The sequence below is a fragment of the Oryctolagus cuniculus genome, chromosome 4 (genome assembly GCF_964237555.1).
Source record: "Oryctolagus cuniculus chromosome 4, mOryCun1.1, whole genome shotgun sequence".
Lineage (NCBI taxonomy): Eukaryota > Metazoa > Chordata > Mammalia > Lagomorpha > Leporidae > Oryctolagus > Oryctolagus cuniculus.
In genome coordinates this window covers 4,731,837-4,756,036 of record NC_091435.1, presented here as the reverse complement: position 1 = coordinate 4,756,036, position 24,200 = coordinate 4,731,837, and the positions used below count along the sequence as shown (strand labels likewise).

Genomic DNA, 24,200 nt, shown 5'->3' with positions numbered 1-24,200 from the left:
TAAAACCTGTTCACCCACTCTGTGGCTGTCTCTTCATTTTCTTAATGATGTCTTTGTCATTGATATTTAGCACTTTCTGTGTTCTAAGAAATCTCTGCCTTTCCTTAAATCACATAAAATTATTATTTTTCTTTTAGAGACCTCAGGGCTTTGCACAGGTCTATACCTCATATCAAATTAAGGTTTGTGTAAGGTATGAAGTGATTGATACTAGCCGGCGCCGCGGCTCACTAGGCTAATCCTCCGCCTTGCGGCGCCGGCACACCAGGTTCTAGTCCCGGTCGGGGCGCTGGATTCTGTCCCGGTTGCCCCTCTTCCAGGCCAGCTCTCTGCTGTGGCCAGGGAGTGCAGTGGAGGATGGCCCAGGTGCTTGGGCCCTGCACCCCATGGGAGACCAGGAAAAGCACCTGGCTCCTGCCTTCGGATCAGTGCAGTGCACCGGCCGCAGCGGCCATTGGAGGGTGAACCAACGGCAAAGGAAGACCTTTCTCTCTCTCTCTCTCTCTCTCACTGTCCAATCTGCCTGTCAAAAAAAAAAGAAAAAAAGAAAAAAGAAATGATTGATACTTTTTGCCACATATTTACTGAGTTGTTTTAGTGCTGTTTGTTCAGCTGTTGAATATCCTGTGCCCTTCTGAAAACCAGCTCACCGTTCTACGTGTGTGGTCCTGTGTCTGGACTGTGTCTTTTCCACTGAGCCACGTATGGAGTGTGCATGCTGTAGGTCTTTCCATCTAGCAGTAGGGGTCTTCCAACTCACTTCCTCAAGATTGTCTGGGTGGCTCTCTCTTTACTTTTCCATATTTATATTTTGAATGTTCTTTTTTTTTGGGGGGGGGGGTGAAGGAGAAAGAGAGAGATCAAGCGAGTGAGCCTCTGGCTACCAGTTCACTCCCAAATACCCTCCATAGTCAGAGCTGGGCCAGGCGAAAGCTAGGAGCCAAGAACTCAATCCAGGTCTCCCATATGGATGGCAGGGGCTCATTTACCTGAACCATCAACTTCTACCTTTCAGAGCGTTTATGAGCAGGGAGCTGGAACTGGGAGATGGAGCTGGGTGTTGAGTCTACGTACTCGAATATGGAAGGCTGGTGTCTTAAGTGGTAGGCCAGACACCTGACCCTGATATTAAATTTTAACCAAGTTAGAGTCCCACTTTTCTGTTTGCATTTTAAAATTAATCTATGAGATTAAGATTTTGGTTGAGATTATATCAGATATCAGAGACAATTGCTAACTCAAGAATATCCACAGTTTTTTTTTTTTTTTTTTTTTTTTTTTTTTTTTTACAGGCAGAGTTAGACAGTGAGAGAGTGAGAGAGAGTGAGAGTGAGAGTGAGAGTGAGAGTGAGAGAGAGAGAGAAAGGTCTTCCTTTGCCGTTGGTTCACCCCCAAGTGGCCGCTATGGCCGGTGCGTTGCAGCTGGTGCGCTGCACCAATCCGAAGCCAGGAGCCAGGTGCTTCCTCCTGGTCTCCCATGCAGGTGCAGGGCCCAAGCACTTGGGCCATCCTCCACTGCACTCCCGGGCCACAGCAGAGAACTGGCCTGGAAGAGGGGCAACCGGGACAGAATCCAGTGCCCCAACCAGGATTAGAACCCAGGGTGCTGGCACCGCAGGCGGAGGATTAGCCAAGTGAGTCGTTGCGCCAAATATCCATAGTTTCAATCCTTGATGATATTATATCTTTTCAATTTGAGCATTTTGTGTGTTTCAATGTGGTGTTTTGTAGTCAGTATGTTGTACAATTAGTCGTGGTTTGCATGTTGAAATCTTCCATATTCACATGAAATATATCTTATCTTTCACACTTTTATGAACAGAAATTTCCGAATATTATTTTCAATGATTCTAACTATATAAAAATGAAATTGCATTACGTAACTGCTCTGGTATCCTACGGCTTTCTAACCCTACTCAGCCTTACAGAAATGGCTTTAGCTTCCTGGGACTTTCTGTAAATGTCAATGGCTTTTGTTAAACAGAACTGAAAATTTTCCTTTGCAAACATCGTGCGTTTATTTCCTATTATGCTTGACTAGAAATCCGTGTAGCACTGAATAGAAGTGGTCTTGTGGATATCCTGTGTTGGTCTCCATAATAAATGAAAACCACTTAGTGTTTACTCATTAATTATGATTTTAGCTGTAGGTTGTTCACAGGTGCCGTTTATCTGGTTAAGGAAGCTGAGAGATTTGTCATTCTGGATGGATATTGAACTCTGTTATGTGATTTTTTTCTGGATAGATTGAGATGATCTGTTGTTTTTTCTTTTTTATTCTATTAATATAGTGACTTACATAGGTTAGCTTCTAAAATGTCTTGCTAATCTTGTATTTATGGGATAAACTCAACTAAATGTACCTGTGTCTGCGACTTTCAGTATGCTTTTAATCACATCTACTTATAGTCAAAATTGCTGTACTTTATGTGACGTGTAAGAACCTGTGACAAACAATTCAAGTGATTTAAATGTAGCCTCCCTCTGTGTTACCACATTATTTGTTTTAAACTCTGCAACACAGTGTTACAGCTTTATCATGTTGTGATCCATCAATGGCTGCTTTAAAAATTTAAAGCAGGAAAAATAGTTTGCTAAATGTCTATGGACATTTTTATCACTTCTCATGTTCTTTATCCCTACACAAGGGTACTTCCAAAAGCTCATGTGACAGAGAATTTAAATAAGTCTATTTTAATATGAAGAATTCATGTAATTTTTCTAAAATATACATTTTTCATGAACTTTGATAGGCCCTTTGTATGTACGGATTTCAAAAATGTTTTGCGCCAAAGAAACTTGTGTTTCGATTGTTTTTCATGCTGCCCTGATGCCCCCCTGCTGGTCTGAGTTTCTACCTTACCTTCTCTTCTTCACCCTCACCACTTCTTGATGTGCAAGTCTTCTCACTTCACATCCTTCCACATTTTGCTTATTGAAAAGGCCCTTTTTTGGCCTTAAATTCTGAAGACCATTTTTTCTATGCAAGTCTAGATCTTCAGGGCTGTGTTCTGGTTTGATCTTTTCACCAATCTAAAGACATTGCTCCATTTCTTCTGCCCCCCAAAACACCCACAGGGAAGTTATCCATAGTTGGTATTGATTTCCCCCTCACGTACAAGAGCTTCTCATTACCTTTGGTATTAAGCAGCTGGACGATGAGGAACCAGCACATAAATATCTTTGTGTTTATTCCTGAGGTTTGCTGTGTTTCTTGGATCTGTAGCTTCATTTTCAAAATAAACTTATCTATTTATTTGAAAGAGTGACAGAGAAAGAGGGAAGGAAAGACAGAGAGAGGGATGTTCCATATGTTGGTTCTCTCACCCAAAGGGGCACAGAGCTGGTTCTGGGCCAGGCCAAAGCCAGGAGCCAGGGACTCCATCCAGGCCTCCCACATGGGGCCCAAGCACTTGGGTCATATTCTGCTGCTTTCCCAGGCACATTAGCAAGGAGCTGGGTTGGAAGCAGAGCGACGAGGACTTGAAGTGGTGCCCTGATGTGGGATGCATGTGTTGCAAGCAGTGGCTTGACCTGCTGTGCCACAAAGCCAGTTCTTTCATTTATTTATTTTTATTTTATTGTTTTTGACAGGCAGAGTGGACAGTGAGAGAGAGAGAGAGACAGAGAGAAAGGTCTTCCTTTACTGTTGGTTCACCCTCCAATGGCCGCCATGGCCAGTGTGCTGCAGCCGGCGCACTGCGCTGATCCGATGGCAGGAGCCAGGTGCTTCTCCTGGTCTCCCATGGGGTGCAGGGCCCAAGCACCTGGGCCATCCTCCACTGCACTCCCGGGCCACAGCAGAGGGCTGGCCTGGAAGAGGGGCAACCAGGAAATAATCCGGTGCCCTGACTGGGACTAGAACCCGGTGTGCCGGCACCGCAGGCGGAGCATTAGCGTATTGAGCCGCGGCGCCGGCCCACAAAGCCAATTCTTGAGGCTTCATTTTTCTAATAGTAGCAAATTTGAGAAAATTATGGCCATTATTTCTTCAAAAAAAATTTCAGCTTCATTGTCTGTCTCCTTCTGCACCTCTGGTTACACGGATGTCAGGCCACCTGACAATGTCTCGCATGTAACTGAGGTTCACGCATTTACTTTGCAGGATTCTTTCCATGTTTCAAATGAAATATTTTCTATCTATGTTCAACTTCATTGTTTTTTCTTCTTTCTTCTCCAATCTTTTGTTAAAGCAAATACGTACGTTTTTTCACTTCTATTAATTTTCTTTTACATTTTATATTTATCTGTTTGTCTTTCTCATTATGTCTATATTTTCCTTTATGTTATTGACCATTTTTTTAAAAGATTTATTTGAGAGTCAGAGCTATAGACAGAGAGGTCTTTCATCTGTTGGTTCACTCTCAAAATGACTGCAAAGGCCAGAGCTGGGCTGATCTGAAGCCAGGAGCCAGGAGCTTCCTCCAGGTCTCCCACACAGTGCAGGGGCCCAAACACTTGGGCCATCTTCCACTGCTTTCCCAGGGCACAGCAGAGAGCTGGATGGGTAGTGGAGCAGCTGGGATTTGAACCGGCTTAATCTACTACACCACAGCGTTGGCCCCATATTGCTAATATTTTAAATAGCACTTTAAACTCCTGATCCGCTCCTTCTAACACCTGGGTCCTCGCAGGGTCTGTCCCCACTGCCTGCTTTCTCTCCTGTCCTCTGCTCACAGCACCCTTTATCAATGTCTCATTATTGTTTACTGTGGACTAGGATTCTCTCCCACATTTTGTGGTTCGGGTGCCACCCACGTTTTCCAAGGGGGATATCTGGAGATCTGCAGACAATGCTGTTGTTTCTTCTGTCTGGGTTTCTGCTCCACCCATGCACTTTGCAGGCGTTTCAGTAGCCCAGAGCCACGTCCTGGATCCCCCAACCCCAGAAGACAGCAGCTCCTTCCAGTTCTTTCTGTAGCAAGTTGGGAGTGTTCTGGGGGAAATGGTGGCAATGCAGGTACCTCCTAATCCTATTCCAGTCTTTCAAAGTCAAATCCTTTCTGCTGCATTTGTTGTCCCTCTAGCATTGTTTCTCGAAAGTTCCTAATTTTTATCTGCTTGTGGGTTAATCTGGCCTGCCCTTCCACCCTATCAAGAACTGGAACTTCTTCTTTATGATTCCATTCCCCAAGTCCTCTGGTTTCACTTTGAACCTGTACTTATTAGAGTCCAATTTTTTTTTTTTTTTTGACAGGCAGATTGAACAGTGAGAGAGAGAGACAGAGAGAAAGGTCTTCCTTTGCCGTTGGTTCACCCTCCAATGGCTGCTTTGGCTGGCGCACTGCACTGATCCAATGGCAGGAGCCAGGTGCTTCTCCTGGTCTCCCATGGGGTGCAGGGCCCAAGCACTTGGGCCATCCTCCACTGCACTCCCTGGCCACAGCAGAGAGCTGGCCTGGAAGAGGGGCAACCGGGACAGAATCCGGCGCCCCGACCAGGACTAGAACCCAGTGTGCCGGTGCTGCAAGGCGGAAGATTAGCCTAGTGAGCCGCCGCACCAGCCTTAGAATCCAATTTTCTTGTTAAAAAACACCCCCAACTCTCCACTGTCTCAGCGGTCACTGTTGGCTCCTGGTGTCACGGGTCTCTGTCTTGTTGCTTGCACCCGCAGCTGCCTCATGGGAATCACGGGACGTCCCCAGAGGATACTGGCTAGGCCCCGTTTTAAAGCAGGTGTAAGGCCTGTGTGTGTAATTCCACTTCTGCTCTCTTTTGCTCCATTAGCACTGTCATCTCTCAGCAGAGAACAAAATAAGTGGAAGTCTCTGTCCTGAATGGAAGCTGACACGCAGCAAATACACCCCCGAGTGTGTTCGGCTGCTCCTCTGCCCCCACCCCCTTTTTTGTTCAAGTGACGGCTTTTTTTGGAGATGAAAGCAGACATTATTTTCCCAGTGAGACCTGAGTGTGTCGTTGAAATCTTTCTGGCTGTCACTCTCTGACAACCTGAACTCTTTGACATCATTATGGATCATCAATATGCTCTTTAAGTCTCCTTGGTCACGTGAGATGGTTGCCGAGGTAACGAGGCCTTGGCAGGTGGTAATCGCTCCCTTTTCTGCAAAGAATCTAGAAACGGTGACGGTGTAAGGACCAGAGTGCACCATCACGAGCACGCTGGCTCTGGACAAATTAATTACTTTATGCTCTTAGTCACCATGTCAGGCATTTAATTTAAGGTCAGCCATCAGCTAATTTTACCTCGGCTTATAGAGTCATTCTCTGCAAGGAAACGCACGAATCAAAATAGGAATCTTGCTTCTTCTTAAAAATTAGCCAAAGTTTAAAACAAGTAATAGAAATATATCTCAGTATTATGACACATACAAACTTAATTTTATAATGGATTTTGTTCTCTCTTCCGAATGTAGGAAAATCATGTCGTTATTTTTATCAAATGATGACAGCAGATGAATTTTCAATGATGTGTAAAGACAGAATGTGCATTAGGACAGATAGAAGTGGCTGCAATGGACCGGTGGTAACAGAGTCTGATTTGAACGTTCCTGTCGTAGTTTCTTTCCCTGCTGAAGTTCCTGAAAGCTTTAAGTTTGCAGCAACCAGTTAAGCAAAGCCAGTGGTAGAGCATGCCTAACACCTGCTGTACCCAGAGTAACTCCTTACAAATCCCACTCGCCTGCTTCTGCAGACAAACGTCTGGACCCAGCTGGGGACAGACCGGACACCACGTTTCACCCCACCCAGCACCATGCTGGCTTATGGCTCACTGCCAGAGTGGCACGCCTTGGTTAGGGAAGTCCCTTATCACCCATCCCTGGACGTGTGGCAGTGTCCGAGGACGTCTGTGATGGCTGCAAGGTGGAAGCTGGGTGCCACCAGCTCAGGGGACGGAGATTCTGCTCAACACCCTGCAGTGCATCCTGCAAAGCAGCCTCCAGACAAGCCCTGATGAGGAAGCCCTGGCCGAGAGGACCAGGAATCGTCAACCAAACGGTAGGTGCCCAGCGTCTGTGGTTTATGCCTTAACAAGAACTTTACACACACGAAGTTATCCTTGTATGTTGCTTTAGGTTCCTTATAACATGCACAATTCCATCCTCATCAGAATGACCCTCCTCCCTTATTTGCCTGATTTAGCCTGAAAAAAAAATCTAGCGTGGACTTGTTAGCCGGCTAGAGAGACAGAAATCCTCAAACCACGTAGTCAGCACCGCCTTGCCCTTTGCTCCTCTATTCGGAATGCTCTGGGTTTGGGATCTTTCGCAGCTGCGCCCTCCGCCAAGGCCCACTCACCTTCCAGGACCACCTGCACGTAGTCCTGCGCCGACAGCTTGTCCTTGCGCACGAAGCACTGGTACGCACCACCGTCACTTTTGACCATGTGATCCATGATAAGGTTTTCGTGGTTGGTCCCTGTGATCCGCACATTTTTGCCAGGGTTGAGGACTTCGCCATTGCGGTACCAGGAGAGCTCCTGGTCTTCAGTGCCCGTCACGCTGCAGGACAAGGAGACCTGGCTCCCCACGCTGCTTTTAACCTTCCTGGGACTGATGGTGGCCTTTAGGGGCTCTGGAGAGTTGGACAAGAGAGAAGAAAAGGCACAGTCATCACATATGCAGAAAGCACTTCACCACCACGCTAGACTTTGGAAAAGGCAAATGCATCAAGGCACACGTGTTCCATTTCTTCTTAGATTTCACAGTATTTTGTAGTGCACCATTCTCGAAATACCACTGTTGATATTTCTTTCCACTCTTGTTTCTCTGTGTAAGTAATAGAATGATGCTGGTCAAACTGCTTTGTCACCGAGTGGATGTGAGGATGATGGTATTCATCCAATGACAGTAAGAATTACAACATGCCGGTTACCAACAGGAACATACTGCTTTTCAATATATAAATCCTATTTGCCTTGTTCTGAGAAAGTATTGATGGGTTTGCCCTGGGTCATTACACACACACACACACACACACACAAAGCTTACTCCTATGCTGTATATGGCTTAACCTAGCCAATGTATTACACAGAGTTTTGAAAGAAATAGAATTGTTTCCTTGAGATGCAGCTAACGGAGTTGGCATTCCTATTCCTGACCTCTTGTGCTTCAATCTGATAAACACAATTCAATGTAGAGTATAATTTAATAAACTCCTTTGTGTTGAGGATGGGGCTAAGCCCACAAGGAGACAACGAGGGGTAATATGTGTGGTGCAACAAACATGTGCCATTAAATCAGCAAACTTCTTTTACTCATTACGTAAATAACTCTTTTCACAATACTCTAAGTTGTGTGCTGTCTCCATTTTACTAAAGAAGAATGATTAAATAGACAAATGCATTCAACAGGTAAATGACCAAAAATAGTGTTTTTTTTTTTTTTTAATTCTAGTTGTTCCTGACTTCTCATCAAAGCACTGAGCGTCTTCGGGTCCAGGGACTTTGCTCTTTGGTTCTAGATTTAGAGACAAGGACGAAAACACCATTGCAGCCAAGCAGAGGGAAGAAGGGGCTGGGCTGGGCATGTAGTGCATGGGTCAGGATCCTCAGGAAAACCAGGGGCGTCCTCAGGTATCAGGATGGAGAGCCCTGAGTCCAGCCAGGATGGAAAGAGCGCCTCTTAGAGAATAGAACCACGTGGTGAGGGCACAAAGCACAGCCCAGTCTGGGGAAGCATCTGCCACCCACTGTGGATGCATCAGAGGCTCCCTGAAGCAGAACAGGGGGAAAACCACGAAGCTGTCACAAACCAGAATGTAGAGGGTGTTGAGGTTTTGGAGTTACAGCAGTGAGAACAAAGGAAGCATCCAAGAATGCGTAGCAAGTGACTGCTGCAGTCAAGCGTGTTTTTAGGAGAATTTGTTGTGCACGTAACAGTAGACAGATTAGCACAGGGAAAACTGTCAGCCAAGAGCTGCCAGAAACACTTAGTGGAGGGGCAAGTACAAAACACTATGAGACCAATCTCTGGGGCTTGGCAGAACTTGGATGTAGAAACAAAAGTCTGAGGGCCGGCAGTGTGGTGTAGTGGGTTAAGCTTCTGCCTGCAGTGTCGGCATCCCATATGGGCGCTGGTTCAAGTCCTGGCTGCTCCACTTCCAATCCAGCTCTCTGCTATGGCCTGGGAAAGCAGTGGAAGATGGCCCAAGTCCTTGGGCCCCTGCACTCAGGTGGGAGACCTGGAGGAAGCTCCTGGCTCCTGGCTTCAGATCAGCCCAGCTCTGGCCATTGCAGCCAACTGGGGAGTGAACCAGCAGATGGAAGACCTCTCTCTCTGTCTTTCCCTCTCTCAGTCTGTAACTCTGCCTCCCAAATAAATAAAATCTTTAAAACAAAGAAAGGAAAGGCTTAGAATTTAAGATTTAAAGTCTGCATGTGGGGGGTTGCAGGATGCATCTGTCAGTCCCAGAGCCTCTTAGAAGGAAGACAGGGTGGAGGGTTTCATCTGATATTTTACCCCATTTTTGGAAGTGCCAGTTGGTCACCTGCTGTAAAATTGGGAGAGATGGCAGGCTGACACCCAGGAAGGAAGCCAGGAACACCAAACACAGAGATTCGGAGTTTCCTTTCAGAGGGGCAACCTTCGAAGCCATACGAATGAAAGAGAGAACCAGAAGAGGAGAGGCCATAGAGAAGAGGGTTCTGAACATTGAACCCAGCAGGACTCTTCCCATCTGGACAGGAGAGAAAAGAACCAGGAAGCGATGCCCTGTGCAATCGGAAGGGGGGAGGCAACGCTCAGGAAGCACTGGGGAGGGGCCTGCGCTGCGGTGCAGTGGCTAAAGCCATCGCCTGCAGCACCAGCATCCCATATGGGCACTTGTTCAAGTCCCGGCTGCTCCTCTTCCCATCCAGCTCTCTATGGCCTGGGAAAGCAGTTGAAGATGGCCCAAGACCTCTGTCTAGTGCGCGCTCTCTCTCTCTCTCTGCCTCTCTGTAACTCTGCCATGCAAATAAATAAACAAATCTTTAAAGAGAGAGAGAGAGAGAGAGAGAGAGAGAGAGAGAGAGAGAGGGGCAGGCATCGGAGGCCTCTGAACATGGCAAAGACTCCAGCCATGCAAACAGGCACCATCACCATTCAGGCTTTTCCACAAACAACTTCTAAAAAGCAGATGCTGTGCGATGCCAGTTAGAGAGCCGTCGTGCATATGACTGGAGGGGGTGGGGACACGTCACTGGGCTCGGGGCATGCTGCTTGACCTAGGGACGTGGGACGCTTCAGAAGATCCCTTCGGGTGGAGGGAGCACCAGGAATTGCATCCAGGAGCAGGATGGGTTTATACAGGGATCAGGAAGAAGTGAGATTGGGCAGGTATAGGTTGCACAAAGCATAACATTGCAAGTACGACCAGACAGGCTTGCTGAAGCCTTCAATGCTAACTTGAGATGTGGACTTTACTCCGTAATGGATATGGAGCCAGGAGAGGTGCTGTAACACTAGAGACGCGCTGAGCCTGTGGGAGTAATTCTTGCTGGCCGTCTGTCGCTGCCTCATCGCCTCCTCACACTTCTCCAGCTTTAGAAGTGCACGTGTTACCTCTCCTTTCTTTCTAACCACAGCCTAAGCATGTTGGGATGGTATTTGCTGGACTCAGGCCACACTGCTGGGTCCAGACAGGCACTGGGATATGTAATCTGAATGCATTCTCTCGGGCTGGTGCTGTGCTCAGGCAGTCTGTACCTGGGGTGACACTAAAGAGAGAGACCCATAGACAGCACAGGGATGGGGCAACACACACACACACACACACACAATTATACTGCCAACTGAGAACAAGCTGTCTGACCATGGCTTGGTGTCTCATCCTGGCTGGGTTCTCGGGTAATGCACTTTGAAGTGTTCTCTCCAGGAGCAACACTGAGGGAGTCTGACCAGAGTAGGGTGCATGCCATCTTCCCAAGAATCACAGCTCCCCTTTCCCCAAGCCTGCCTCCAGCATCCTTCTTAGAACATCTCTCAAGGCTACCACAATAATCAACTGAAGAGGAATTACACCCATCTCGCTCGCACTACGTGATGTAGAATACTGCGTCCAAATCCAATATCTGGATCATGGGGAGGTCTGCATTTCTGCTGCTAATAGGAATTTAAATGACCTTCTGGAACCAGGCCACAGCCAGCCACCTGCATGGGCCACCTTATACTGAAAGAACAGTCCTGTCTTAGCCCCCTGTCTGTCTCGAGAGAGGCTGGCCATCCTGAATTCAAAAGCTGGGTGATGTTTCCTCGGAAGTGTAGAAGTCCCATGGCCTGAATCTCAGAGTTTTGGGGATCAGACGGAACCCAAATCCCACACTCAATAGGCTTCAGATGCATTCCCTTGCACATTTTTTTTCTGAGCTTGAACTTCCTCCTCTGCAAAGTGCGATGAATATCAGAAAGACCCTTGTGAGGCCAATGGAAGGCTACAGAGAAAGCGGGAGACTGTTCTATGCAGGAACTCATCAGCAGAGGCCAGCCTCAGTCACCGTCCCAAGCTACCACCAACTTACGTTTCACGTACAGGCGGCCTATCACCTTAGCAGTTCCATATCTGTTGGACACTTCACACACGTAGCTGCCTGAGTCGGAGGGACGGGTGTTCTCGATGAGCAGCCCCGTCACGGTCTTCTGGAACCTTCCTGAAAGTTCCAGGGGCATGTTGTCCTTCAGCCAGCGGTAGTCTGGCTCAGGGTGCCCAAGCGCTTTGCAAGGGAGCTCCACGCGCTGCCCAGCCATGGCTTTGCGATGATCAAACCCATCCAGGATGGACGGGGCTGAGTTCGCGGGGTCTGCGGAGGAAACACAAGCGCTTAGACACGGTGAATGAGGAGCTGACACGGACTCGTAGAATCATAGGGCTTCAGGTGCAATTTATATCCTATTCATCACACCAACTCCGCATACAGCAGATTAAGATTTTGCATGGAAACAGAAGAAAATGCCCTGCTCACACACACTTCTCGGCTCCTAATTCATGAGAATTTGGACACTTCTGCTTGCCATTTTTAACACGGTCACTAAAATACCCAGAGCCTTATATTTCACTGGATTCAAGCACACGCGTTCTGAGAACATCAAACATCCCCTTTCTGCCACAGCAGAGATGGTTTCCTAACATTAGTAAAATTATTTCATGAGTTTTCCACGTAGTTCTCGGCTTTGCAAGTCTTTCGCTTATACATCTCACAGATATTTATTGATCCTCGCATCCAGGACCAGCACAGGGTTTGGCAGTTGAGATCACAGGCTGTTGGGGAGGGGTGGATGGGGACCAGGCCACGCTCAAGGAGACAAATGAAATAGCCTATCTGTACTAAGTGTGGTGAAGGAGACGAAGTCGGGGGACATTATAGGGGGAGTGAAGGGGTGTACTGGGGTAGAGAGAGGGGTAGAGGGTACCCATGTACCTTAGTCTCCATGGCTGCTCTGTAACCACACGGGGTATACCTGTCTTTTCCTCCTTACACCTGGAGAACCACTGCTCCCGTGGCCGACTAGAGCAGGCATGGGGACATTTTTCTGCCAGGGCCGAGTGGATATTTATAACAGCATTTGCAGGCCATGCAACATTATCAGCTGAAACATTGGCCTGCTATAGATTTATTGAATTCCAAGTCCCACCTGCAGCTGCCTTGGCAGGGCCAGGCCAAATGATTTCGCTGGCCTCGGCAGCCTGCGGCAGGCTGGATGTTCCCAGCCTCTGAAGGAGAGTGTTTGTCCAAACAGATAAACAATGTTTCAGTGTTTCCCCTTGGACTTCCAGAAACCGGCCTTGAGAAGCCGCCTGAAGTTGCAAAGTCACCTGGCCCTCCCAGGTCAGCAGGACCAGAGACTGAATGCATTGTAACAGAAGGGAAAGGGCTGTGAATAACTAAGGAGCCAACCAGCATCCGCCTGGGGCTGAGTAGGCTTCATCCTGGTGAATGAAACGCTGGAATCTGAACACCGTGCTGCGTTTCTGGCAGAGCTCAGCCAGGTAACCGCACTTGCAGCTGTTTGGCTGTAGCTTCTCAGCTGCTATTCCCTCCTCACAACCAAATCAAGGCATCAAGCCAGGTTCTCGATGAACTGCACTGACCTCTGGGATACCTTGTTCTTAGACCCACAGCTGGTGTAAGCACTTGACTGCCTGCAGCATCAGCATCCCATATGGGCGCTGGTTCAAGTCCCAGCTGCTCCACTTCCAGTCCAGTTCCCTGCTAATGCACCTGGGAAAGCAGTGGAAGATGGTCCACGTACCTTCCCCACATGGGTGGGAGACCTGGAAGAGGCTGCTGACTCATGGCTTTAGACTGACCCAGCTCCAGCCATTGGAGCCAACTGGGGAGTGAACCAGTGCATGGAAGATCTTTATCCCTTTCTCTCTCTCCCTCTCTCTCTCTCTAACTCTGCCTTTCAATAAATAAATAAATCTTTTTTGTAAAAGACTATTACTTAGCCTAAAGCAGAATGACATCCTGACATTCGCAACAAAATGGTAGAAACTGAAGATCATTATGCTAAGTGAAATAAGTCAAATCCAGAAAGAGAAATATCACATATTTCTCTTAATTGTAGAGGTTAATGAATAGAGAGTATAAAACCTGTGCAAATGTCATATCATTGAAAATGCAGTTGTAAATATTGCTTCACTGAACCCACCACGTACGCGACATCACACCCTTCTTGTCCTCTTGTTATCACTGTCATAAACCCCTCACTCTGTGATATTAACATTTCTGTTTTAAAGAAAAAGTACTTCATATGTGTATGTCTATATTGTCCACATTGGAAGTTCATGGGGCAACATATTTTAAAGATACAAAACCAGCAAAGAAATGCCAGAGGAACAGTCCAGGTTATCACCCGGCACAGCCCTGCTTTTGGGAAGTAGCAGTGAATGATCTGCCCGTTCACTGAGCGATGTGCAGCCTGCACCACACTGTGGAGTCAGATGAAGTGAGGGGAGAAGATTCTCAAGAACAGGATTGTGGGAACCACTCAGCTCGGTGACCTCGAAGACTTCGGAGGAAGTGAGGCTCAAGGTTATGAGCGCTACGTTATTATCTGGAGGATGAACGGACGCTCAAAGGCCGTTCCATGCTCCCTCTCCTAATTTCTTCCTGTTGAGAGATCCCACTAAGACACAGGCATGAGTGGCCACACTGGTCTCCACAAAATCGTTACAGAGGAGACGGTGGCTCCCGGCTCCTCGAACCTCCTCTAAGTCTCACTTGGAAACGCCCCACAGCTCTGCATCGATCTTCAGTCAACCTGACAGCGAAACACTGACATCCATTGTCCACAGGGAGCCTTGTACAAAGCTTGTACAAAGTACAGCATCTCTCCCTCCATCCCAGCTCTCAGTCTCTGGAAACCCTGCTTACACTCATGGAGGAGCTCAGTTGTTTAGATCACAGCTGTAGGTGAGGATGCAGTGTCTGTTATTCTGTGTCTCTGTTATTTCAGCCAGCATAATGACCCCTGGGTCCATCCATGTTGTCACAAATGGAAGGGTTTCCTGATTAATTGAGGCTGAAAATACTCCTTTATACACATGTTCATATAAACACACACAAACACAGAAGTATAGAGACATGTAAAATACAATATACACTCATACACACATATAGGTACGCACAGACATACATATGATCACTCACAGATATATACACACAATTATATACACACAAGTTCACACATACACATATATATACACATGTCTGCACTCACATGTGCATGCATATGCAAAAATATTTACACATGTATTCACACACATATATGCACATGCACATCTTCACTCATATATACACAGATGCACACATGTACATAAACATATGCACAATACCCATGTATAAGTGCACACGCATATATGCATGAACACATATATGAATATAAGCATGCATACACACATATGTATACCCACATACACATATACACATGCCTGTACATACAACACATGTATATACACATACACATGAATATAGTGTGTACATGCATGTATACATAAATGCACATGTACACACATGCAAGCCTATACACATATGTATGTACACACGTGTATAGACACATGCACAATATGTATGTGCACATATACACACATGCAATCCTATACACATATGCATGTAATACGTGTATACATGCATGTACAACATGTATATGCACGTGTACATGCAGGCAAGCCTATGTACACACGTGTATACACACATGTACAACATGTATGTGCACACGTACACATGCATATATGTGCATACATATACCCCATTATACACACTGTACACACACATATGTGCCAATGCACAAACACACCACTTTTTCTTTATCTTCATCCACTGACACTCACACATGTCATCGCCATACCAGCTATTGTGACTTGTGTGGCAATGGCATGAGATCAGAAATACCTCTTTGAGACACTGATTTCACTTTCTTTGGACATACAGTAGCAGAGGGATTTCTGTCCATCTGGTGGGTGGTAGCATGTGGTTTCAGTTATGTTATATGTAGGTTCTGGAGATGTGTGCACATCATGGAGACTGTAAATAACAAAACTGTATTGTACACCTGAAATTTGTGAAGACAGATCTGAAATATCCTCACCACACACAATGCACACAAGCGTGCTGACTGTGATACGTGGAATGACGGGTACGTTATTTGATTGTGGTAATCATTTCACAAAGCATACATACTCTCATACCAAAACACCACATTGTACAACTTAAATACATGTAATTTTCATGTGTCAAATATATCTCAATAAAGCAGGAAAAATAAACTCTGAGATGTTCTTGGAGACAATCTGTGAACGTGCAGGAAAGGCTGCTATGAGGTAGGCGAGTTAGCTGCAGGGGAGGGGGCATCCTCATGTCTTCTCCCCTTTGTCTTCTCCATGAAGGCTGGAGCTCCAGCAGTCACACTGGTCTATGTGGTGACCTGGAGAACGGACCCTAACCACAAAGGTGACAGATCAGAATGATGAACTTGTCCCAGCTGAACGCGAGGCTGCCGAGCTGGCTTCTCGGGTTCTTGTAGGAAGTAAACTTCTGTGTTTTCAAACAACAGCAACAAGCCATCCAGAAAGATCTCTTTAAAATAACTCTTTACTATGATTCTACGGCCGGCACCGCGGCTCACTAGGCTAATCCTCCGCCTAGCGGCGCCGGCACACCGGGTTCTAGTCCCGGTCGGGGCGCCGGATTCTGTCCCGGTTGCCCCTCTTCCAGGCCAGCCCTCTGCTGTGGCCAGGGAGTGCAGTGGAGGATGGCCCAGGTGCTTGGGCCCTGCACCCCATGGGAGACCAGGAAAAGCACCTGGCTCCTGGCTCCTGCCATCGGATCAGCGCGGTGCGCCGGCCGCAGCGCGCCGGCCGCGGCGGCCATTGGAGGGTGAACCAACGGCAAAGGAAGACCTTTCTCTCTGTCTCTCTCTCTCACTGTCCACTCTGCCTGTCAAAAAAAAAATAACTCTTTACTATGATTCTAGAGTAAGCCACTGTGGACAGTCAACAGGCACAATTAAAATCAGAACGAAAACACTGTACTGACGCCCCTTGTAATCATCAGAGGTAGACCTGTGGCTCATTTTACTTCGCTGGCCCCTTACGAGAGCAGTGGAGACATGGACAACGCCGGGACATAAGTAGTCTCCTAGAGAGCATGTGACAGCTTCCGGGATGCTTCTGAAATCCCACCTGTCACTCGCTGAAGCATTCCAAACTCCAGTACTCCACATGCCCATTCATGAGCTGACACTGGGACTCCACAGTACCAGGTATGGAGCCCATGCCGGCAACAGCCTCATGACTTCATGCTACCTCCTTGCAAAGGAAGTTCCAGACAGGCTGTTGAAGGAGGAGTTACTTACTTATGGGCTGATTAGTTAAGAAGAGACAGGCGTGGCAGATGGTGGCTGATTTGTCCACAGGATTCTCGGGTGTCAACTGAGAAGATGGAACCACCTCTGACTGCACTCCCCTGTTTTGCTGGATGTCCAAAGATACTGCCCAAAGTTCACGGTGGCTTTATATGCAGTAGTGGGATTGTTCAGTCATAGGACAGCTCCACTTCTGGTCTTTAAAAGAAACCTCCACACTGTTTTCCACAGTGGCTGCACTAATTTACATTCCCGCCACTAGGGGATAAGAGTTCACCTTTCTCCACACCCTCACAGAGTCTGCGGCTCTCTGGCTTTTGGGTAATGGCCATTCTGACACAGGTGAGGTGAGATCACAAGTGGTCATGATTGGCACCTCCCTGATGGCTAGAGATACTGAGCATTATTTTCAAATATCTGTTGGACATTGGTATTTCTTCTTTTCAGAAATGTCCTCTCAGGTCCTCTGTGCATTTGCTAACTACATTGGTCGTGCTGGTATTGTGGTCGAGTTTTCTGAGTTGCTGATGCATTCTGGATATCAATCCTTTGTCTAACAGGTAGCCTGCAAATACTTTCTCCCATTTTGTTGGCAGTCTCTTCACTCTACGGATTGTCTCCTCTGCTGTGGAGAAGCGTCTGCAGTTGACATGATCCCATTTCCTAGCTTTTATTTTAGTTGCCTGTGCTTTTTGAGTCTTATCCAAGACACCATCACTATATCAACTCATTGTAAAGTGATATCTGTTCTATAATGTTTATAGCAGCCTTGTTCACAATAGTCCAAATATGGGATAAACCAAGGTGTCCATCATCAATGAATTGATAAAGAAAATGTGGTATAGATATACACAATGGGATATTATTCAGCTATAAAAAAGAATTAAATCCTGTCATTTGTAGCAAAATAGATGAAACTGGAGGACATTACATTGAGTGCAATAAGCCTGACACAAACACAAATGTCATATGTTGTCCCATACAGGTGGGAGCTAAAATTAAAAAAAATAAACAACACTTTGAACTGAACACAGAATTTGACTAATAAAGGATTGGAGGGGTGGAAGGGACAAAAGGAGTTTGGAGTAACAACAGAAGGGAAACATGCTTTGGTTCTTCAACTGAGGCACAGATGCTGATATGAAATATTAACACAAAAATTGGGGTAAGGGGCATGTGGGAGCTCTTTGTATCACCAGCTCACAATTGCTTTGTAAAGTTGACATTATTCTGAAATGCAATCTCTTTAAAAAGTTCACGGTTGGGTGGGCATCTAACCCTGTGGCTAAGATGTCCGTGTCCCACTGGAGTTCCCGTTCCAAGTCTCAGCTTCACTCCTGATTTCAGCTTCGTGCTAACGTACACCCTGGGAAGCAGCAGTGATGGGTTAAGTAGTTGGGTTCCCTCCACTCAGGTGGGAGATCTGATTGAAGTCCCACCTTCTGGCATCGTCCTGGCCAAGCTCAGTCATTGTGGGTATTTGGGGAGTGAACCAGTGCATGGAAGCACTCTGTCTGCCTCTCTAACAAATTTAAAAGTTCATGAATTCTAAAAGGAAAAGATATGTTTATTTCAGTGCCAAATTTTTTGAAATCCATGCTTATGAGGGAACCTCCAAAAAAACTCCTGGGAAAATGACAATTATGAAAAAAAAAAACTATGCATGTATTTAAGAAAAATTTCCATCAAAACAGCTTCTTTTTTAATTGTGCTTCCCCAGGAACTCTTCTAAGTACCCTCGTGCACCAGGCTGAGGGTGGGTCACATTCTTCTACAAGGAGTATCTGCTGGGAATGTCTGCTCTTCCAGGAGGTAGCTCACGGCCCACGGCTAACGGCGTGAGCACCAGTGACGATTGCGGCACCTGTGTGCACTCATCTTCAACCCAGGGCTCATCCAGCTCTGGCCAGGCGGTGGGAGGAGCCAGCCACATGTCCCAGATTTCCACTTACGGATGGTTCTCTGCCTTCAGAGACGAGCGTCTGTTGGGTATTTCAGGTTCCACTCCCGTATCTCCATCCCGAAGGCTGCCCCACTTCAACACCCCAAGACTGCATCATAAACACAGTCAGATCTTTTCCCCACCCTGTACCTGCACTGGGGTCCCAGCTAGCTGTCCCCTTCCACCAACCTCACAAATGCAGCATAGTCTCAGTAGGCTGCCCCGAGGACATCCTCACAACCATCCTACCACACTGCCATATCGTAGTTGTGCTGTGCTGTCTGCTTCAGTATTCCTAACCCTGGAAGGCTGTGCCATTTCTCAATAATGTTATCATAATTTCTGCAGGCTGTCCCTTCACCACCCGTGACTGTATTATAGTCCCCGCAGGCTGTTTCAGCCATGCACCGCTTCTGCTCTTCTCCCTGGTCCTGCTGTCAGTAGCTCGCTCACACTCTCCTCTGTGCTATAGTTTCTGAGGATTCCCCGCCATTTAGATTTAAGGAAAATATTATCCACATCCATGTGCCTTTATCTTTTTTAAAGATTTATTTATTTATATGAAAGGCACAGAGAGAGAGAGAGAGAGAGAGAGAGAAGAAAGGAGAAAGATAGAGACACACAGAGACAGAAACAAAGACACAGAACAATCTTCCATCCACTGGTTCACATCCCCTAAATGGCTGCAACAGCCAGGAGCCAGACACTCATTCCAGGTCTCCCACATGAATGGCAGGGACACAAGTACTTAGGCCATCATCTGCCGCTTTCCCAATTGCATTAGCAGAAAGTTGGATAGGAAATGGAGTAACCAGGGTGCAACCAGCACTCTGACACAAGATTCTGGTATTGCAAGTGGGGAGTAACCCACTGCACCACCACACTGGCTTCTTCTTTTCTACCCTATTTTGTCTTTCTCAGTTTCAAGTGGAGTTTAGGATCCTATTAGCATGGTCCCACCATAACCCGAACTCTCTCTCTGTATATTTTACAATAACTTGAAATCTAATCAAAATGAAAATCACTTATCTTTTCCTTCAAAACCAAGCATCTTAGAGCAGCAGTCTGTACTTGGTGCCTATGTTCTCATCCGAAGCATTAACAAGTGTCTCCCTCAACTGCTTTATTACCTCTTGCTAAAAATCACTGCATTTACTAAAAGTCAAGCAATTCAGCACATCCAGCAGACTCTCAGATGAGTCCTCCAGCAATGGGTGACTCTGTGGGTCCCAACCTGCTCCTTGCAAATATCACCTCCCTTGTCTTCTCCTGCACTGGGAGCCCCAGAGGTCCAGTCTTACTCCCTGCAGGAGGCTCAAGGTGCCACCCCCTTTCCTGCCTCACGCTCTGCCCCCGCCGCCTCTCGCCTCTCACTCTGCAATCCAGGGACCCTGGTGGCCTCCATGATGACCACATGCTCTGTTGTTGCTGTCAGTTCACGAAATGGTGCATCAACTCCAAAGCAAACAACCTGTGGTCAAGACTCGGACACCTGCCTTTCCAACCCTGAGAGCCAAGTGTGAAACCAACTCTTAATGACCTGAGATAAACAAGATTGTCCACAAGAGAAAGGCGGGCTCCCTGACCATTGCCATTTAATTCAGCTTCTTGATGGAGATAACTCCATTTACTGGTTTTGCCAACCCCAAGTTAACCTTATATCAAAATCACCTTGCCTTCCCCAAAAGCCCTTCTCCTTTCTTGTCTCAACATGTCATTAGGAAGTTCTTCTTCAGTGCAAACAGAACCTTTTCGGATACTCTACTTAAGTATAACATTGCGCTGGCATTAACGCTACCTGGGACCAAGATAACAGGTGCCATTCACTTCATAATTCATTTTTTTCCAACAAGACATGACAATTATTAAACAAGGGAGGTGAGAACAATTGACATGAAAAAGAACAGGCAAAGAAAAAAAGTTTGCAAGATCAGAGAAGATAATCATTTAATTCTAACTTGCTTTTGTGCTGACCTTGATAGGCAGGTGGACTTTGGCTACCGTGAGGCTGTGAACAGGGAAGAGAAGCCATGATAGGGCACCACCAGAATGATGAGTGGGAGCTCAAGCAAATGTGGTTTTAGTTACCCCCATATTTAATCGGTTTCCTCTTCCCCATAAATATCATGGCAGATAAAAGCACAGCACTTGACAAGTACTGACAGTAAACCGCCTTCGCTCATTCCCATCTTGCTTCCATTGCCAAATAAGAGGCATGCCACGTGGGAAAATTTTACATCCTTAATTTACAAAAAGGCACAAGCCAGGTGCCTTGAGTTTAATGCTGTCATTCTGAGCTGCTGATTTCCCACTGCTGAGCCACTCCCGGAAGGGCTAACGGATCACTGTGAAGGGCTTAGCTTATTTGTGGGCCAATGACAAGCCAGGTGTCAAGATCCTACATAAAATGTGGATGTTTTCTCCAAGTAGGAACCCCATAAAGGAAAGTACACCACTGCCCCGTTACCAACTACGTGGCTAGTTTCAGAGTTCTCTCACTTGAGAACAACTCTAGGCAGGGCTATCCTCTGGGATGAGTCCCCCACACAGGTAGGCAGCCTGGGGGGACAAGGCTGTGCTCCGTGCTGCTGTCCACAGCTTGGGGTGCTGATCGGGATGGCCAGGGACAAACTACACAAACACCCAGGGCGAGGATTCCCACCGGGACAAAGGAACTGGGCGTTTTATCAAGTGTGAAAGGCCTTTCCTAGGAGTATCTGTCCTTTGTATTAACGTTGTTTAAAAGGCCTTGAGAATTGCTAACACATCCTGGGGAAGACCGGCACCCGCGGGTGGGGTCGGCCGTTTTACCTGATACGAAAAGTCTGGCGCTGTTGCTCTGCCGCGTCTCGCCCGTGTATCTGTGCCGCGTGATGCAGCGGTAGTTATACAGCCCATCTTCGTTCTGTACATCTTTAATATACAAGGCGCCCGTGGATGTGATGAGAAATCTAGATCCTGAAATGAGGCAAAGGATCGCTCGGTTAACACACAGCGGCAGCAACCCAGCCACGCACACCACGTCCTCAAACAGCGCTTCTTGCCTGGAAAAATGACCTAGGAGGCTAAAACCAGGTGTGCGTGCTGCCGAAGGGTTCCAGCTGTTTAACTGGTTAGCCAGCCCAAATGAGACATGTTTACTAAATATGTTACATGACAAATACATACTTAGCAAACCTAACCTCATGAATTATTCAGGTCATGTATTTATCTTACAGCAACCGACTTGGCATATAACTGGTGTGTAGGTAACGAAGCAGATTTTCTTAGATCATCAACTTTCCTTAGAGGACAACAAACTATGGGAATACATTTGCCACTCAGCTTGCTAAGAGGTTATATCTGGAGCTGAACATACTTTAAGTCAAAAGTGTGAGAATACACCTAGCCTGCAAACGCCATAGCTTAGCGTCACAGGATGCGTGGGGTATGGGTTGTTTATACTGCTCATCTTGTGGGGGATGGGCAACTGCAGCTCACCACGTCAGCCCAACACAGCAGAGAGAGAGGGCATGCCACTTGCTAGCTAGGGAGAGACTAGAATTCAAGATATGTGTGGTTTCTACAGAATGTGAACCATTTTTGAACCATCATAAATTCAAAAAAGAAACAAAACCAGAGGTCGGACCATTATCAGTGAGGCAGTGTCTGTATTAACTTCCTGTTGCAAATTTCTCCCTAATAAAAATAGGAACGTTTGCCTTGGCGTGAGTGATTCAATGACAGCACAAAAACATTAACTTATAAAGCAATGAAACACTCCAAGATTTCCCAGGAATGATCTTCTTACTTCCTCATGATGTTTATCACAATAATCTAGGACAACGATCATTTTTTTTTTTTTTTGACAGGCAGAGTGGACAGTGAGAGAGAGAGAGACAGAGAGAAAGGTCTTCCTTTGCCGTTGGTTCACCCTCCAATGGCCGCCGTGGCCGGCGTACCGCGCTGCTCCGATGGCAGGAGCCAGGTGCTTCTCCTGGTCTCCCATGGGGTGCAGGGCCCAAGCACTTGGGCTATCCTCCACTGCACTCCCTGGCCACAGCAGAGAGCTGGCCTGGAAGAGGGGCAACCGGGACAGAATCCGGCGCCCCAACCGGGACTAGAACCTGGTGTGCCGGCGCCGCAAGGCGGAGGATTAGCCTAGTGAGCCGCGGCACCGGCCATGATCATTTCTTCTGTGTCTTCCTCTAAGCAGTGTCTTAGAATACTCCGCTGTTTCTGAATCACTCATTTGTGAAGTTACTCGTCAAAGCACTGACAATTCTTCCCACCTCAAAGAGCAGACTTCGCACTCAGCCGTTTCCCTTTCACACTGGCCTAGAGCACTGGGTTTCCTCTGGGACCTGTGATTTCTTTTTTTCTGTCTTTCTATCTAGAAACTACTATGAAAAATCGATTCAATGACAAACATGGAAAATGAAGAAATAGATAAATTCTTGTATACATAATAGCCTACCAGGACTAAATCAAGAAGATACAGAAAATTTAAACAGACCCATAACAAGCAATGAGAGTGAATCAGCAATTAAAAGTCTTCCATTAGGGAAATACAGGACCTGATGGCTTTCCTGCTGAATTCTATGAAATATTTAGAGAGGCACTAGCTCCAACACTTTTCAAACTACCCCAAAATGTTGAACAAGATAGGACTCTAGTCAACTCTTTTTATGAGACCAGTATCATTCTGATACCAAAACTGAACAAAGACACAAAACAAAAACTTCAGACCTATATCCTTGAGTGAACATACATGAAACATTCTCAGTGAAATACTAGCAAACTGAATCTAAAACCACATCACTAACCTCACACATCACAATCAGCTGGGAATTATCCTAGGGATGCAAGGGTGGCTCGAGATTTGCAAATCAATAAATGTCGTAAACTACATCAATAAAATGAAGACCAAAAACAACATGGTCATCTCGGTAGATGCAGAGAAAGCATTTGGTAAGATTCAACATTGCTTTGTAACTAAAACTCTTCACAAATTAGGTACAGAAGGAACATTCCTCCAAGTTATAAAGGCTAAAATGGCAAACCAACAGGCAATAGCATACTGCATGGGGCAGCTGAAAGCATCTTCCCTCAGATCTGGAACAAGACAAGGATGTCCACATTCACCCCTGCTACTCACTCTTGTACTGGAAGGATTTGTGAGAGTAACTAGGGAGGGAAAAGGAATAAGAGGCATCCAAACTGGAAAGGAGGAAGTCCAAATATCCATATTCGTAGATGTCATGATGTCTCTCCTGGATGAAGAAGACGCCAATACCTGGGAGGAAAATTGATATTTATCTCTAACCCTGAATCCACCCTTGTGTATTCGTCTGATGTAATTAACTTTATTTGCTAAAGTGTCTGTTGTTAATCTGCCTGTTCAACGACACAGCTAGCTTGTGCCTGTTTGTATCTTTATATATATATTTGCTGATTCACTCTCATTGCTTGTTATG

General features: G+C 46.5%; 1 protein-coding gene across 3 annotated transcripts in view; it reads right to left on the bottom strand.

The window, feature by feature from the left end:
- DSCAM (DS cell adhesion molecule) overlaps positions 1-24,200 on the bottom strand; it is a 722,199-nt gene that overhangs the window by 298,459 nt on the left and 399,540 nt on the right. For all 3 annotated transcript variants that reach the window (XM_070071799.1, XM_070071800.1, XM_070071801.1), the window contains exons 4-6: positions 21,556-21,702; positions 11,459-11,737; positions 7,258-7,533 (exon numbers count right to left, since the gene is read on the bottom strand). In XM_070071799.1, the coding sequence (XP_069927900.1) occupies positions 7,258-7,533; positions 11,459-11,737; positions 21,556-21,702 (702 nt within the window). The remainder of the gene's footprint in view (positions 1-7,257; positions 7,534-11,458; positions 11,738-21,555; positions 21,703-24,200) is intronic.